Source organism: Physcomitrium patens, chromosome 21 (genome assembly GCF_059467195.1).
Source record: "Physcomitrium patens ecotype Gransden chromosome 21, ASM5946719v1, whole genome shotgun sequence".
Lineage (NCBI taxonomy): Eukaryota > Viridiplantae > Streptophyta > Bryopsida > Funariales > Funariaceae > Physcomitrium > Physcomitrium patens.
In genome coordinates this window covers 5,070,834-5,087,891 of record NC_143430.1, presented here as the reverse complement: position 1 = coordinate 5,087,891, position 17,058 = coordinate 5,070,834, and the positions used below count along the sequence as shown (strand labels likewise).

Genomic DNA, 17,058 nt, shown 5'->3' with positions numbered 1-17,058 from the left:
TCAACGTACCAAGGAAGAACCAGTTGAGATTTATTTATTTATTTATTTATTTTACTTATTTTTTGTTTCAGTTTCCTTTCATGTATACATCCAACCTGGTCAACAAGTATGAGGAATAAATTTGCACTTAAAGGATACTTTTAGCAGGAGGTGTCATCTGATTATTAACATATTTTAGAGTTGCAAAATTGCACAACGTGTTCGTCTAACTACGGTGTAACTCCAGAACATAGTTGTGAGTCCGTTGATCAACCTTCGAGTTCAATCAAGTAAATAGGAAGATCGTCATGTTATGCCGCGGGAAATGATATAATAACATGAGGATTGTCAGGGGCAAAATTTGAAAGGTGCTTTCTGGTGGTCTACACTGCGTAGATTTGGTGTGGATAGTTGTAAACGAATTTTTTGTGTGGTGTTGACGGGAAAGAGTCCCAAGGTTTGTTTTGTGCTACGTGCTCATTTCTACACGCAAGGCAGTTTCTGTTACAAAATTAGAGGATCTTGCCTCAAAGAAGCATGAGTGTCTCCCTCACTTGAAATTCAACCTCAGTGGTAAGTATCGATTCCGTTGTCGACATGGCTTCAACATCCGTTCTATATCCTTGGCTATCTCCAGTCTATTACTTGACGTTTCTCCTTGATTATTTTCATTGCAGTTGCGTGTTGTAGATTAAACCTCCGAATTCTGGTGAAAAGCTCATATTATCATGCTTTACCAATTTAACCAACCACAATTTGTACTTCGTTGCAAACAAAGAATTAAACCGCTCTTACGTATTTCGGTTATTGGATGCAGTTTCAAATATGAAGCCTAATGTTAAATTGAAAATTACACCAAAAAATTCGTAATATGATAGAGAAGATAAACCTCAGATTTTACTGCTAACAAACCCGGTGGCAAATCATTTGTCATTGAAAAGGTCTAGGAATTCTCTTCAAGATAGGTCAAAAACATGCCCAGTTTCATACAAATTCGTGGAAAGTATGTGCTTCAAGTCTCGGGGTCACACTATACAAGGGCCGCATTTAGGGTTTCCTGTGAAAGTTGAAGTGTTCACATGTGAGCTCCTTGGGTAACATGTGGTGCAACAAGAATGGATCCACGATGCTGGTTGATAACTGATGCTATTGCCACTCTCCACATGATCTTTCCGTCACACCTTACATCCTTCTGGCACGGTGCAAACGGATCTCCTCATGTGTTTCCATCTGCTCTGTTGTTATGTCTTCGCCCTTTGCTTGTTGACGAGTTTGGGATTAGTAATGGAACGAGCGAGTAATGGAATGAAAATGGAACAAGCAAAGATGGAGCTATTTTCTCGCAGTTGTCATTTTCTAACAGTAACTGAAGGTAGAGTCGTGAGGGAATACCCGGAGTAGAGTTGAAACCCCTTGCCACTGTAAAGATCTCAAACTTGAACGCTAAATCTTTGTCCAATAGACTGTTTAATTTCTGTTATATGGACTTATCATCGAGAACACCTGGTGCATGGCCTTTGATTTCTTCAAACAAATCAAGAACCGCAGGGTTATTATCGGTATTGAAACTTCGTCCTCCTCTTCTTGCTCGATCCAAAACCCACGTGCGTCAACAAAATTTTCACGAAGATGGTTGCGATGAGAGTTGGCAGTCTTTAAACTTCGAAAATATGCGCTGCAGCATGATCGAAGGATTTGTGCTATTGCACGTAGCGGCGCGTTAGCAGTGAGCACAGAGAGATTATGAAGAATACCTTGTCTATTTCTTGATGGTTTTGTTATCCAAGCCCCTTGGTACGATAACTCGCTTGCCATTTCTTTGTGGACTTCAACAGTTAGCATGGTCGTCTTTATACGTTGGGCGTCACCATCGTAGCAGAAGAAGCGTTACTTGGCAATCGTGTTGGGGGCAGTTTTTGGACATGGCAACGTCAAGAAACGACAGCTTGTGAGAGGAAACAGCCCATTGAAACCGCAGTCAGGGTGGCAGTGAGTTATGGGATATCCTAATCGGCAGCTTGATGTGGTGGCTCAAAGTGCCTGTTCACCTCCAGTCTGTCGCACTCGTTCGGGCTCTCTTCTTGCCTGGGACACTACCATCACCCATGATACCCTAGAGCATAAATTGGAGATGTTTTATGGCGGTCAGTTGAGAACTATGTTGCAAGAATGGAATCACCCCAGGATTGTTAGTGTTTCTTTGCATTGGCTTCAGCGACTGGCTAAATGCTGCCTCTGCACCACTCTTCTCTCGTCCGTTCGCTGTAGTGAAAGATTTGAAGTGGAAAATGAAGCGTGACCGAAACGCTGAACTAGAGGACAAGCAGCCTCTTCTGGATGGAAAGGGCTCCGAAGCAGAGACAAGCGTGACACCATATGCAACCGCAGGGTTCTTTAGTCTCGCCACAATCTCGTGGTTGAATCCTTTGTTGGCAGAGGGTTATAGGAAGCATCTTGAGCTCAAAGATCTGCAATTGCTTGCACCGGAGTCTCGAGCAACCAAGGCATATGGTGATTTCAAAGAGAGTTGGAATTGGCTAAAAATACGAAATCCGAACCGCGCAAGAACTTTAATACATGCATTGATGCGGTCATTGTGGAAAGAAGGTGTCAGGAATGCAGCCTTCGCAATGGTCAACGTTCTGGCAACATATGTCGGCCCTTATCTCATCAATGACTTCGTGAATTACGTAGCTGGACGTCAGCGTTACGCCCATCAGGGTTATACTCTTATTCTGATCTTTTTCTTCGCAAAAGTGACAGAAAATCTGAGCAATCGGCAGTGGTACTTGGGTTCCATGCTTCTGGGGTTGAAAATCAAAGCCTCCTTAGTCGCTTTCATCTACGAGAAAGGATTGCGCCTTTCCAGTCAGAGCCGCCGTGTCCACACTAGCGCAGAGATAATTAACTATATGGCAGTTGATGTGCAACGAGTTGCGGATTTCACATGGTCCATCAACCATTTCTGGATCCTTCCTCTCCAGATTGCCCTTGCGCTCTTTGTGTTACACCGCGTCGTCGGCATTGCATGGACAGCAGCTCTAGTTGCGGCTTGCGTACTCTTGTTGATCAACACCCCTCTCACAAAATTGCAGGAAAAGTACCAGGGCAAAGTCATGGAAGCTAAGGATGAACGAATGAAAGTGACATCGGAAGTTCTACGCAACATGCGTATCCTCAAACTGCAAGCCTGGGACAAGAAATATTTTGCTAAAATAGAAGCCATACGAGTGAAGGAAATGAGCTGGCTATGGAAGAAAGCCGTAGCCACTGCAAGTACGGTTTATCTCTTCTGGACAGCGCCTGTCCTGGTCTCGACTGCCACATTTGCCACATGTGTAATCATGAAAATTCCTCTCTCAGCTGGACAGATCCTTACAGCACTTGCAACATTCAGAATTCTGCAGGATCCTTTGGATAGTTTTCCAGAGTTCATCTCCAACCTTACTCAAACAAAGGTGTGACATCTAAAGAATCGCTTGGATTTCCTTTATGCATAAGGCTGATCTTTTTTTATTATAAACATTGCGTAATAGATTTAGTTTCTTGTCTAGCTAAGAAGTAGACAACGATTTTTTTATCTACACTTCTGTGTGGTTTTCAGGTGTCCCTGGATCGATTATGGAAGTTTCTGCATGAGGAAGAATTGGCAACGGATGCAGTAGAGCGAGTGCCCAAAGCCGCAAGTGAGAATGCTCTCGCCATAAGTATCAAATCGGGGAACTTCAATTGGAACCCAGATGTTGTACCCTATACCCTCACAAATGTGAACCTGCAAGTGAGGGCAGGGTCAAGGGTCGCCATTTGTGGAATGGTGGGCTCTGGGAAAACAAGCCTAATTTCTTGCATTCTGGGAGAGATTCCAGTCGTCTCTGGAATGGTGAGGATCTTCAAACTTGCACCTCGTCGTTTCATATCATGGAGGATGCGTAAATATTGAATACCCTACAAATATATTTAGGTTTTCGAGTCCATACGCATTTTCATCGCAGATCGAACCAGTTTGAATGTTGCATATATCACTTCGTCTTGCTCTAGTGTAAGGATAAGAGACCTCCATCTTTTGTTTGGCAGGTGAAAGTAGCAGGAAGCATTGCGTATGTAGCCCAATCAGCATGGATTCAAAGTGGTACAATCGAACAGAACATTCTCTTTGGCAGTGACATGGACCGGCTAAAGTACGAGGCAGTTTTGTTGGCATGTGCGCTGAAGAAGGATCTGGAGCTTTTTGCTTACGGAGATCAAACTGAGATTGGTGAACGAGGCATCAACTTGAGTGGTGGTCAAAAGCAACGTGTCCAGCTCGCACGGGCTTTGTACCAGGATGCAGATATCTATCTGTTGGATGACCCTTTCAGTGCTGTGGATGCGCACACAGGAACTTATCTTTTCAATGTACATACCTGAATTCTCTCTGGAGCTTAGAAATGCTGGAAGTTACTCTGCTCTTCGCCTTGCATGTAAGTATTGTTTGGCTGCTGTTACGTCTCCTGAACGGCGACATTGAGGATGCCAAAACTTTGCACTAACCGGAAAATGAGCCATTGCAGGAATATGTAATGAGAGCATTACGGAATAAAACATTGATCTACGTGACCCACCAGATGGAATTCCTACCCCAAGCTGATCTTATATTGGTAAGAATTTTATCACCTTTGCTTGTGGCGAATATATTGCATCTCTATTTCATGATAAGTTTTAGACTATGCCCGTTGGTGGTTTACAATATGGACCTCAATTGTTGATAGGTTATGCATAATGGCGAGATTGTACAGTCGGGGAAATACGAGGAACTCATATTGCCCGGCACAAGTTTCAGCGCTATGATTCACGCGCACCAAGAGGCTATCTCGAGTATCAATACTGCATCCAAGAATAATGCTGTTGCAGATTCTGAAAACAATCGGAACCACCTCACAGTGAAAGAAAAAGAAATATTGAAAGATGGCAATCCATTGCTGACTCCCAAAAATATGAAGGTTGATGACAACGACCAGAAATTTCAACTCGTGCAAGACGAGGAGAGGGAGCGAGGCAAAGTAGCATTTGCTGTGTATTGGTCCTACATCACTTGCGTATGCGGAGGCTTGCTCGTGATTTTGGCTTGTGTTGCCCAATGCTGTTTCGTGGTATGTCCAGTCTTTCCTAATTATTGTGAAGCAGAAGAACGTTGATTTTTCTAGTCAGAGTATTCCTTTGAGCTTGTGAGAGAATGTGCGATTAATAATCTACAATCATCATGGTTTTTACCACAACCTTCAATCCATAGTGCTGATATTCTGGACGAGGGACCTGGAATGCTGTCAGACATGTCAAATATTGAGCAACTATTGGATGGCTTGGGCAACTTCTCCGAAGCAAGGACGAAAGAGTCCTAGCCCATTGAACCTGATATCCGTCTACACAGGGCTGGCGTTCGGAAGCACCTTTTTTATCATAGTTCGTTCGCTGTTGGTTGAGTATGTAGGACTGAGGACGGCTCAGCAGTACTTTTTGAGCATGATGCGCTGTCTATTTCGTGCCCCTATGTCCTTCTTTGATTCGACCCCAGCCGGACGCATACTCAATCGGGTACAAACAACTCTTTACAAAACTTCAAATCATTAAGTTGTACTGTTCTGGATTTGATTGACAGGTAAATGTTACCTGTCAATTCATATCTAACTTTAGAGTATATCTAACCTCTCTTTTTATCTAAATACTCATATCAACTGCCACGTTTGCATCATAACGAAGTGGTACTTGTTTCGGTAGAGCAGACATCCTCAGACCAAAGTGAGCTCGATTGGGAGGTTTATCACAAATTCAATGGATTCATGGTGACTACGGTGTCACTTGTGGGGACGTTGATAGTAATGTCGCAAGTGGGTTTGGAGATTCTTCTTCTATTTGCACCAGTTTTCGTGGCATGCATTTCAATGCAGGTATAAATATCTATTCCATATTTGAGGTTGCATGCATGTTTTCTATTTCTACAAAGAAGTCAATTTTTGCAATCTTAGGTGCAGAGCTGTCAACAGAAAACGTACTAATAAAATATGTGTTTTTTTGTGCAAGTAGCGTTATTACATGGCATCAGCAAGAGAGCTGCAGAGAGTGAAGAGTATCCAGCATGCCCCAATCATTCATCACTATGGAGAGTCCATTGCTGGAGCCGTCACCATTCGTGGATTTCGTCAGGAGAAGCGTTTCATGACCTCTAACGTGGAGCTTTATGACAAGTACATGCGCCCGTCCTTCTACAGTTTGGCCGCCATTCAATGGCTAGTATTTCGCATGGAGCTTCTTACCACGCTTGTATTCTCCTCGTGCATGCTGCTGGTGATTTGGTTCCCATCCAAAGGCCTCGATTCAGGTGAGCGTTGTGAACCTAATCGGTAGGAATCACAATTTATAAATCACTATTATATCCACGCAATAGGAGACATCAGCAACCTACGATTGGTTTGCAGGGGGTAGAGTTTTTCTATGCATGTTTGGCTGTTCATGTCTAACCCTATCAGATCTCAGTGGGTCTCGGTCTTATCGTCTACACGCCCTTCTTGATCCAGTGTTATGGCGGACTACGTCTCACTTGAGCTGCAAACTGTAGGGCTGGCCGGGCTTGCGGTAACATACGGTTTAAGCTTAAACAGTCAGCAATCGTGGTGGGTGTGGTGCCTGTGCGACGTCGAGAACAAGATCATTAAGGTAGAGAGGATACAACAATACACCAAAATTCCTCCTGAACCACCTTTAGTTATCCGAGGATTCCGCCCGCCAAGAGTCTGGCCTACGGAGGGCATGATCATCCTACAAAACCTACAAGTAAGGATCGCCAACTGATTCATGGAGAGAAAAATGCACATTCAGAAAAAAAAAAAAAAAAAAAAAAAAAAAAAAACTGTCATCCCAACAGATGCTCTACTCTTTCATACAAACAGTACATGAATACTATAAACTCTTCATATAACATCTAGATTCCAAATTGAAGGTTCGGTACAGCGAGAATTTGCCAATGGTCCTCCATGGCGTCACGTGCACTTTCTGGGGTGGAAAGAAAGTGGGAGTAGTAGGACGCACAGGAAGCGGAAAATCGACGCTCATTCAGGCTCTATTTCGTATGGTAGACCCTGTGGCCGGAAGGATAATAATCGACGGGCTTGACATCTCTACAATTGGGTTGCATGACTTGCGCTCCCGACTGAGCATCATCCCTCAAGACCCCACATTGTTCGAGGGCAGTGTGCGTGCAAATCTAGATCCTCTAGGAGAGCACTCTGACGCTGAAGTCTGGCAGGTAATCTGAAATCCATTTCATAAATGCCCATCACCAGTTGTCTTGACAATATTCAATATGAAGCATAAGCTCTTTTCGGACACCACAAAAAAAAAATGTGCCGTAGAAATCCCTCAGATATTCAAAAGCAAAGAATAAACAGAACTCCCTTGCAAACTAACAAACAGAATTTCTGTTGCAAAACAAAACATCAACATACAAACAACACCCAATAATGTGGACACGGACAGAGCTATCAATATTTGAATGTGTCAAGTTTCGGTCCGAACCACCCACAACACCGGCGTGTCTAACAACTCGTGCACCTCCACAGGCTTTGGACAAATGCAAACTAGGAGATACAGTGCGAGGAAAAGAAGGAAAGCTGAGCTCTTTAGGTGAGGATTGAAGTGTCAGTGTCGTAATGTAAACCTGCGTGGTCGTGCTTGCAATGCTGGTATACTGTATGGAGTGTTCAAGCATTCCACGTCCGCTATCACCAACGCCTGCCAGCGATCCCGCCGCAGCATTGCTTAACCCACACTCGAACAGACTGCATTGTTGCAAGTTGGCTCTTTCTTTTTGACGGTGGTCCAGATGCATGCATGCACTGTAATGTACCGTACTCCGGTGCTGCGTGGATCAATTCTCCTCGGACTCTACTCCATGTGCATGCCCGTTGATGAATGCAGTCGAAGAGAATGGCGAGAACTGGAGTGTTGGGCAGAGGCAACTGGTGTGCCTAGGACGTGCTTTGCTGAAGAGGACACGAATACTTGTGCTTGACGAGGCAACGGCTTCGGTGGATACAGCCACGGACAACCTCATTCAGCAGACTTTGCGTGTGGAATTCAGCAACTGCACCGTGGTGACCATCGCACATCGAATACCGACTGTCATCGACAGTGACCGTGTGTTGGTCCTCAGTGATGGTGAGTGGTGTCCACGACTGCCAGTTCGAGTTGCCGTTCAGGATCGGTTTGCTATGAGGCACGGAAAGAAAAACAGTTCAACACGCTCATGCTGAATAATACTAGCTTTGGCTCTTGCAACAACTGCTTGTCCCTGAGAATGCTAAGATTGTGCACGCAGGGAGGGTGTCCGAATACGACGAGCCCAAAAGGCTGCTGGAAGACAAGTCGTCATTCTTCTCAGGCTTGGTAGCAGAGTATGCAACACGGTCATCGACTGGGATCGTCTGATGCTTGGATAGAAACCAATCGCTGGAGAAAATTAAGTCGCCCCTCAGAATTCTATTAGGCAAGCATTCATCTGAAATCTCCCCCCTTCCTATCCCCCTTGAACCTCACAAGACTGTGCTTCAGTTACCCCTGCAAGTTCAGTATCTGGTATGCAACAGAATGCACATTCGATCAAAGTAAGAAGCTCTTTCCCCTTCTCAGTGGATAGTAGGGTCATGGTTCGGTAGAAGATAACCTATGGTGGAAAGTGCCATGATCTGGTTGATGTCAAGAAGGTGCAGTTATGTCCTCACAAAGGTCAGTGGTTGGCTACTTGCAGGTTGTAATGATATTAGATTCAACGAGTCAAAAAGCAGGGTTTTGAACAGAATTACTCTAAGCATGGTTTTTCTCATCAGTTAAGCTTATGCCCAACATGGAACCAACTGTGCCCAAAGTCCGTGTAAAAGTATGTAACCTAATCCAAATGCGGTGAATTCCGCAAGAAACGCCCGGTTGGAAACTTCTTCCGCAGCAGAGCACAAGCAGCACTATGTGGCAGGATAACACAGGATGGTGCTGGTACCGCCATCTCAAATAATAAGAGTTGTGATAAGATGATTCCAATGTTCTTTTCCATCTACTAGCTGATTAAAAGGATTAGGTGCTGAACCAGAGAAAAGCTTGTAACTCTGTTACAGAGATAGCCAGTTTGGAGGACTGCATGGTTCTGCACCTCTTCAGCTCCGCTTTCATTTTGGCCACCACAGTCTGCATAGAAGATCCGAAAGCTGGTTGTCTCCAAGTAATCCGAGTGCAGTCGAACTCATTGCAGGGCCTAAAGTTTACAAGCGATCCGCTTGTACCAATTGGATGCTCTTGCATTTCAAGAAGTTAGTTCCGACAATCGATGTAATTCAGACAGTGGTTTAGAATGCGCATTCATGCCGACGTGCATCAGCAAATTTTAAATGGATCAGCTGTTGTAGTTAAAGGGTGAATGAAGTGGTACACAGAGCGTGCTAGCCACGTCAATCGGGATCAGCAGGCAGTGTTATCCCCCTTGTACAAGTCAGTATTATGGCAGCTTGTACTGGTGCTGTTAAAAAGTACAAATACCAATTGGTGAAACCTTGTCCCTACCAGAACACATGTGCTAGATTTCGGAGTCCAGAATGAGGTGGCGAGACTACCGATAAACAAGAAGTTAATCTTTTCAATGCCCTTTATCAAATCTATCGGTCTAACCTACATCATGAAGCCGAGAGCTACGCAGAGTAGAGAATGCCCACCCCACAACCACCACGACAATCGATCGGACAACTGTCAAGGAGAGGGTTGATTCGGTGGGACAAGTGTAAGCTACAGGATGATGGAGCGAGGGATAGAAGACACAAAAATGGAACTGCCGTAGAAGCGTATTCCTGCTGTTCCAGCAGCGTATTCAGCTTCCAGCTCGTCTGAAGTGGAACATCAGTTGTACCTGCAAGTACGTCATTGCTTCCTCAGAATCCAAACACGATGCCGATCAATTCAGGAGTGGGGATGAAGGCTTGCATTTAGGATTAGAGGTCGTACAAGAAAGAACCAGACTTAACCGGCTGATTTAGTTGGCACAAAATCCATCGAACTTGACGAAACTGTTGCTAGGATTATGCTAATTCGACAATTCTTCAAGCACTTCATCAATGCAGGACACTAGCTGTAGAGAATCGTGAGATAGGTACCAGTTGCTGGTGTCGGCACTGCAATTAAAACCCCCGGCAGGTGTGATATGCGTTCCATTCAAAAACAACGTTGCCGTTATCCAGTTCATCTGCGCTGTAGGATGGATTCCGTCCCAATTTATATACGATGTAGAGTTCGAACAAGGATAGGACAAATTGACCATGCCACCGTTCATTATCCCCGAGTGTGTACAGAACAAGCTTGCGTTGAAGTTGTATGAGCCACCATAACCGCAGCATGCTGTCAACGTGTCTGACTCGGATATTCCTGAGAAAAAAAACCAGATCACTTAATCTCTATGCCATTATATCATCTACACGTAAAACTGTAGCTCACATTAATTCAGATACAAACTGTTTGTGATTATGTATTCATACTAATCCACGTATTGCGCCATAGCTGCAACCTAATTCCTTCTAGGGCATGTGCGGCTGTAACTGGGCCTCGTTCTGGGTTTGCGCTCTCGAAGTTGGGTTGAATGGTTCGACGATTACATACCGTAGAGTGTAGGGGATTTCAGTACGTCTCTGTACACGCTGTAATAGTCGGCGTAGTAGAACGTAGCATTTGTGTAATTGTGGCGCAGGTCGGCAACGCGGCTTTCGAGCAGCGTGTTGTGGGAGTTGCTGACCTTGTTGGGACTATCCAAACACCCATATGTGTCGTATTTCTCAGAATCCTCGTCGGCATAAAGTGTCAGCAGAGCCGGCAAGCACCCCATGGGCGGTAGGTTCACAATCATTATGCTCCTCGCACCAAATGCGTAGATTCGCTAGAAGACGCGCATCGCATCCACAGTGAAAATCATGATTCCAGGTGAAAAATCAGTCGCATTCAAGACAGATACTTGAGCAATTGGAGCAGGGTTGCAAATCTATGTTTAGGGTTATCATTGGCAGGCCAATGAAAGGAAATGTCCAGTATGCCACAATCAGAGCAACTTGTAGGGAGTCGGAACTGCTTGACTAACTGAAATCACACAGGCGTCTGTATGTACTTTCTCGCACTCATGCTGCTTCTAAACTAATGACATCCACTGTAGCACTGACGTAAGCGCCAGACGAGCGAACCACAAGAAGCTGGTCACATACATACAATAGATCAAGAAGCGAAAGCATTGAGTAACCAGAATTTGATGTCCGCACGGCCCTGTCCATATCAAGTTCACGAGGATGCTAAGTACCTGTATAGCCGCGACGATGGAGTCCACCACCGCATCCACAATGTCAAGAGCTTCCGTCGGGGTCATAGTTTGGTAATACATGGGGAAAAAATAATCCTGAAAACCAGCATAGACGAAGTACAACGAAGTGTTGAGGGAGTCCGAGGCTGGCAGAGACTGATACACGACGCCGCGTGTAGTGCTGTTCAATTCTGTTAACAGTGACATTGAGACTCGCGTGAGAACCTTGAACCAGTGCCCCTACGAGCGTAAGCCACTTCAGGAAAGAGTTACCAGACGTGGGTTGTTAGCATTCGAAAAGCGTAGGAAACAGTGGCACTCGCTGCGTTCCAGCTCTACATCCTTCCAAGTCTATAGATCTAGAATATCCATGCGGTAGAAAAATTGAACGTGCAGAATGTGTTTTGCAGCTCAGAGACATCAAGCCTTGAGAGGGTCGTCTCGAAAGAATAGTGCAGCAACAATGCACCAGCTTAGCCGGTGCTTATATGAGCGTATTCTGCCCCAGACTTACCAACTTGTGCGTAATAAAACTGCAATCGAACTTTGTAGCGCTCCAGCCAAGATACCTGGACATTCAAGGAGAACGGACTGCTGAACCCAGTTTCCTGGACCCACTCGGTATTGTTGCGTGCTGTCGCTCCAGCAACGGCAAAGTTGGCGCCGTATGTGAAGTCCGCAGCGATGCTTCTGAGGATCGCATAATTCGGCTTCCTTCCCATGCCAAACGCTGCTCACGACGACCCATGCAGAGAGACATCATTATCAGCAGGTCGGTTCGCATGGTGGCAATCCGATACATTCAAGACACACTGGTGTGAGTCCACGGACTTCATACAAACCAATATTCTCCCATTGATGTGTACAGTAAACTCCGATGCAATCTGAAGCTACCCGAGACATCACTTCTAGCCCCACAGAAGTTCGTATCACAAGACCTTCGGAAAAGACAGCCGACATGATCAATCTAAGTATACTCCAAGAAGGCTCAGAAGGAAAATGCAGCCAGAGGCAACTTACCAACGTAATCCACCAGAAGCCGACCATCACAGTACCGATCAGCAGCATGATGCGGGAAATTAAAGCCATTAGGATTTGTCTCAGAGTCGATGAACTGGTCCGGAAAGGTAGCGATACCATTGCCATTGTCCGTCAGCGAGTCCCCGAACGAGTACACCGCAGAGCAAGTGCAGTTCTTGAGCTCAGCCTTAGCAGGCTCAAAGAAATTGAATGCGACAGCTAGGGACAGCGTGAAGGCCTCGACGGCCCGCATTCCACCTCCCCTTCTCCTAGTCATCGCCAGCACCGCGACGAAGCGGAACTCGCAGAACTTACCACGCTGATGACCTCACGCACCGGATGGACAATTGAATCTCACAACCTGACACAAAATAACTGAACGAACACAGAGAGAGAGGATATGCAGTTGAAATGATCAAGAAAAAGTCTGAGCTAATTCCAAATGAATGAGACCAGAATGGTTGCATGTGAAGGTATCACACCCGCCCCCGCCACGGCGGACCATGATGGTCCATTTGGTATTAGGAATTTGCTCAGACCATCATGGTCCATCATCTGACCTAATACCAAATGGACCATCATGGTCCGCCGTGGCGGGGGCGGGTGTGATACCTTCACATGCAACCATTCTGGTCTCATTCATTTGGAATTAGCTCAGACTTTTTCTTGATCATTTCAACTGCATATCCTCTCTCTCTGTGTTCGTTCAGTTATTTTGTGTCAGGTTGTGAGATTCAATTGTCCATCCGGTGCGTGAGGTCATCAGCGTGGTAAGTTCTGCGAGTTCCGCTTCGTCGCGGTGCTGGCGATGACTAGGAGAAGGGGAGGTGGAATGCGGGCCGTCGAGGCCTTCACGCTGTCCCTAGCTGTCGCATTCAATTTCTTTGAGCCTGCTAAGGCTGAGCTCAAGAACTGCACTTGCTCTGCGGTGTACTCGTTCGGGGACTCGCTGACGGACAATGGCAATGGTATCGCTACCTTTCCGGACCAGTTCATCGACTCTGAGACAAATCCTAATGGCTTTAATTTCCCGCATCATGCTGCTGATCGGTACTGTGATGGTCGGCTTCTGGTGGATTACATTGGTAAGTTGCCTCTGGCTGCATTTTCCTTCTGAGCCTTCTTGGAGTATACTTAGATTGATCATGTCGGCTGTCTTTTCCGAAGGTCTTGTGATACGAACTTCTGTGGGGCTAGAAGTGATGTCTCGGGTAGCTTCAGATTGCATCGGAGTTTACTGTACACATCAATGGGAGAATATTGGTTTGTATGAAGTCCGTGGACTCACACCAGTGTGTCTTGAATGTATCGGATTGCCACCATGCGAACCGACCTGCTGATAATGATGTCTCTCTGCATGGGTCGTCGTGAGCAGCGTTTGGCATGGGAAGGAAGCCGAATTATGCGATCCTCAGAAGCATCGCTGCGGACTTCACATACGGCGCCAACTTTGCCGTTGCTGGAGCGACAGCACGCAACAATACCGAGTGGGTCCAGGAAACTGGGTTCAGCAGTCCGTTCTCCTTGAATGTCCAGGTATCTTGGCTGGAGCGCTACAAAGTTCGATTGCAGTTTTATTACGCACAAGTTGGTAAGTCTGGGGCAGAATACGCTCATATAAGCACCGGCTAAGCTGGTGCATTGTTGCTGCACTATTCTTTCGAGACGACCCTCTCAAGGCTTGATGTCTCTGAGCTGCAAAACACATTCTGCACGTTCAATTTTTCTACCGCATGGATATTCTAGATCTATAGACTTGGAAGGATGTAGAGCTGGAACGCAGCGAGTGCCACTGTTTCCTACGCTTTTCGAATGCTAACAACCCACGTCTGGTAACTCTTTCCTGAAGTGGCTTACGCTCGTAGGGGCACTGGTTCAAGGTTCTCACGCGAGTCTCAATGTCACTGTTAACAGAATTGAACAGCACTACACGCGGCGTCGTGTATCAGTCTCTGCCAGCCTCGGACTCCCTCAACACTTCGTTGTACTTCGTCTATGCTGGTTTTCAGGATTATTTTTTCCCCATGTATTACCAAACTATGACCCCGACGGAAGCTCTTGACATTGTGGATGCGGTGGTGGACTCCATCGTCGCGGCTATACAGGTACTTAGCATCCTCGTGAACTTGATATGGACAGGGCCGTGCGGACATCAAATTCTGGTTACTCAATGCTTTCGCTTCTTGATCTATTGTATGTATGTGACCAGCTTCTTGTGGTTCGCTCGTCTGGCGCTTACGTCAGTGCTACAGTGGATGTCATTAGTTTAGAAGCAGCATGAGTGCGAGAAAGTACATACAGACGCCTGTGTGATTTCAGTTAGTCAAGCAGTTCCGACTCCCTACAAGTTGCTCTGATTGTGGCATACTGGACATTTCCTTTCATTGGCCTGCCAATGATAACCCTAAACATAGATTTGCAACCCTGCTCCAATTGCTCAAGTATCTGTCTTGAATGCGACTGATTTTTCACCTGGAATCATGATTTTCACTGTGGATGCGATGCGCGTCTTCTAGCGAATCTACGCATTTGGTGCGAGGAGCATAATGATTGTGAACCTACCGCCCATGGGGTGCTTGCCGGCTCTGCTGACACTTTATGCCGACGAGGATTCTGAGAAATACGACACATATGGGTGTTTGGATAGTCCCAACAAGGTCAGCAACTCCCACAACACGCTGCTCGAAAGCCGCGTTGCCGACCTGCGCCACAATTACACAAATGCTACGTTCTACTACGCCGACTATTACAGCGTGTACAGAGACGTACTGAAATCCCCTACACTCTACGGTATGTAATCGTCGAACCATTCAACCCAACTTCGAGAGCGCAAACCCAGAACGAGGCCCAGTTACAGCCGCACATGCCCTAGAAGGAATTAGGTTGCAGCTATGGCGCAATACGTGGATTAGTATGAATACATAATCACAAACAGTTTGTATCTGAATTAATGTGAGCTACAGTTTTACGTGTAGATGATATAATGGCATAGAGATTAAGTGATCTGGTTTTTTTTCTCAGGAATATCCGAGTCAGACACGTTGACAGCATGCTGCGGTTATGGTGGCTCATACAACTTCAACGCAAGCTTGTTCTGTACACACTCGGGGATAATGAACGGTGGCATGGTCAATTTGTCCTATCCTTGTTCGAACTCTACATCGTATATAAATTGGGACGGAATCCATCCTACAGCGCAGATGAACTGGATAACGGCAACGTTGTTTTTGAATGGAACGCATATCACACCTGCCGGGGGTTTTAATTGCAGTGCCGACACCAGCAACTGGTACCTATCTCACGATTCTCTACAGCTAGTGTCCTGCATTGATGAAGTGCTTGAAGAATTGTCGAATTAGCATAATCCTAGCAACAGTTTCGTCAAGTTCGATGGATTTTGTGCCAACTAAATCAGCCGGTTAAGTCTGGTTCTTTCTTGTACGACCTCTAATCCTAAATGCAAGCCTTCATCCCCACTCCTGAATTGATCGGCATCGTGTTTGGATTCTGAGGAAGCAATGACGTACTTGCAGGTACAACTGATGTTCCACTTCAGACGAGCTGGAAGCTGAATACGCTGCTGGAACAGCAGGAATACGCTTCTACGGCAGTTCCATTTTTGTGTCTTCTATCCCTCGCTCCATCATCCTGTAGCTTACACTTGTCCCACCGAATCAACCCTCTCCTTGACAGTTGTCCGATCGATTGTCGTGGTGGTTGTGGGGTGGGCATTCTCTACTCTGCGTAGCTCTCGGCTTCATGATGTAGGTTAGACCGATAGATTTGATAAAGGGCATTGAAAAGATTAACTTCTTGTTTATCGGTAGTCTCGCCACCTCATTCTGGACTCCGAAATCTAGCACATGTGTTCTGGTAGGGACAAGGTTTCACCAATTGGTATTTGTACTTTTTAACAGCACCAGTACAAGCTGCCATAATACTGACTTGTACAAGGGGGATAACACTGCCTGCTGATCCCGATTGACGTGGCTAGCACGCTCTGTGTACCACTTCATTCACCCTTTAACTACAACAGCTGATCCATTTAAAATTTGCTGATGCACGTCGGCATGAATGCGCATTCTAAACCACTGTCTGAATTACATCGATTGTCGGAACTAACTTCTTGAAATGCAAGAGCATCCAATTGGTACAAGCGGATCGCTTGTAAACTTTAGGCCCTGCAATGAGTTCGACTGCACTCGGATTACTTGGAGACAACCAGCTTTCGGATCTTCTATGCAGACTGTGGTGGCCAAAATGAAAGCGGAGCTGAAGAGGTGCAGAACCATGCAGTCCTCCAAACTGGCTATCTCTGTAACAGAGTTACAAGCTTTTCTCTGGTTCAGCACCTAATCCTTTTAATCAGCTAGTTGGTGAACGAACCTATCTTTTATTTGGTTACGAACTAATCTGTTTTCTTAATTTTATAATGACAGCTTATGGGCATTTATTAAATGGGTTTTAGATTACTTGGCAGACTTCAGCGTCAGAGTGGTCTCCTTGAGGTCTTCTTGAGGATCTATGTGTCCTGAATAAGAGACGTAGATAGAAATTCAACATCTAAGTTTGATATTTAGAGCCACACTTAGCATTCAGGTAGGGTGGATGTCATATAATAATACAGCCCTTAGGTAAAAGAAGAAAGGAAATATTTTGTTTTAGAGGAGTTTAAATGAAATTATTTTTAAAAATTATCTTAAAAATAT

At 45.5% G+C, this 17,058-nt stretch overlaps 3 protein-coding genes and 1 long non-coding RNA gene across 7 annotated transcripts; 2 read left to right on the top strand and 2 right to left on the bottom strand.

Moving 5' to 3' along the window:
• Positions 1 to 934: 934 nt before the first annotated feature.
• LOC112274451 (ABC transporter C family member 5) lies at positions 935 to 10,233 on the top strand. 3 transcript variants are annotated; one of them, XM_073529642.2, is made up of 14 exons: positions 941 to 3,437; positions 3,584 to 3,859; positions 4,054 to 4,374; positions 4,530 to 4,616; positions 4,755 to 5,108; positions 5,287 to 5,550; positions 5,739 to 5,903; positions 6,040 to 6,334; positions 6,572 to 6,786; positions 6,953 to 7,258; positions 7,572 to 7,635; positions 7,930 to 8,169; positions 8,330 to 8,497; positions 8,759 to 10,233. In XM_073529642.2, exons 1-13 carry the CDS (start codon positions 2,268 to 2,270, stop codon positions 8,437 to 8,439), a joined length of 3,867 nt encoding a protein of 1,288 aa, XP_073385743.1. In that variant the 5' UTR covers positions 941 to 2,267; the 3' UTR covers positions 8,440 to 8,497; positions 8,759 to 10,233. The 3 variants fall into 3 exon arrangements, with proteins under 3 accessions (XP_073385744.1, XP_073385743.1, XP_073385742.1); XM_073529641.2 differs by having other exon boundaries at positions 946 to 3,437; positions 4,728 to 5,108; XM_073529643.2 differs by lacking the exon at positions 7,930 to 8,169 and having other exon boundaries at positions 935 to 3,437; positions 4,728 to 5,108.
• LOC112274453 (GDSL esterase/lipase At4g01130) lies at positions 9,384 to 12,818 on the bottom strand. 2 transcript variants are annotated; one of them, XM_024503974.3, is made up of 6 exons: positions 12,350 to 12,817; positions 11,844 to 12,059; positions 11,330 to 11,520; positions 10,645 to 10,918; positions 10,146 to 10,413; positions 9,384 to 9,901 (listed from the first exon to the last, which is right to left on the bottom strand). In XM_024503974.3, the coding sequence occupies exons 1-6, from the start codon at positions 12,624 to 12,626 to the stop codon at positions 9,892 to 9,894; spliced, it is 1,236 nt and encodes a 411-aa protein (XP_024359742.1). In that variant the 5' UTR covers positions 12,627 to 12,817; the 3' UTR covers positions 9,384 to 9,891. The 2 variants fall into 2 exon arrangements, with proteins under 2 accessions (XP_024359742.1, XP_073385747.1); XM_073529646.2 differs by lacking the exon at positions 9,384 to 9,901 and having other exon boundaries at positions 10,076 to 10,413; positions 12,350 to 12,818.
• Positions 12,819 to 12,961: 143 nt separating this feature from the next.
• Positions 12,962 to 15,847, top strand: LOC112274452 (GDSL esterase/lipase At4g01130). The gene is made up of 5 exons (XM_073529644.2): positions 12,962 to 13,434; positions 13,725 to 13,940; positions 14,264 to 14,454; positions 14,866 to 15,139; positions 15,371 to 15,847. Exons 1-5 carry the CDS (start codon positions 13,158 to 13,160, stop codon positions 15,706 to 15,708), a joined length of 1,296 nt encoding a protein of 431 aa, XP_073385745.1. The 5' UTR covers positions 12,962 to 13,157; the 3' UTR covers positions 15,709 to 15,847.
• LOC149986704 (uncharacterized) lies at positions 15,551 to 16,728 on the bottom strand. The gene is made up of 2 exons (XR_016499785.1): positions 15,887 to 16,728; positions 15,551 to 15,642 (listed from the first exon to the last, which is right to left on the bottom strand). It is a non-coding gene; the product is annotated as an uncharacterized LOC149986704 (long non-coding RNA).
• Positions 16,729 to 17,058: the final 330 nt, after the last annotated feature.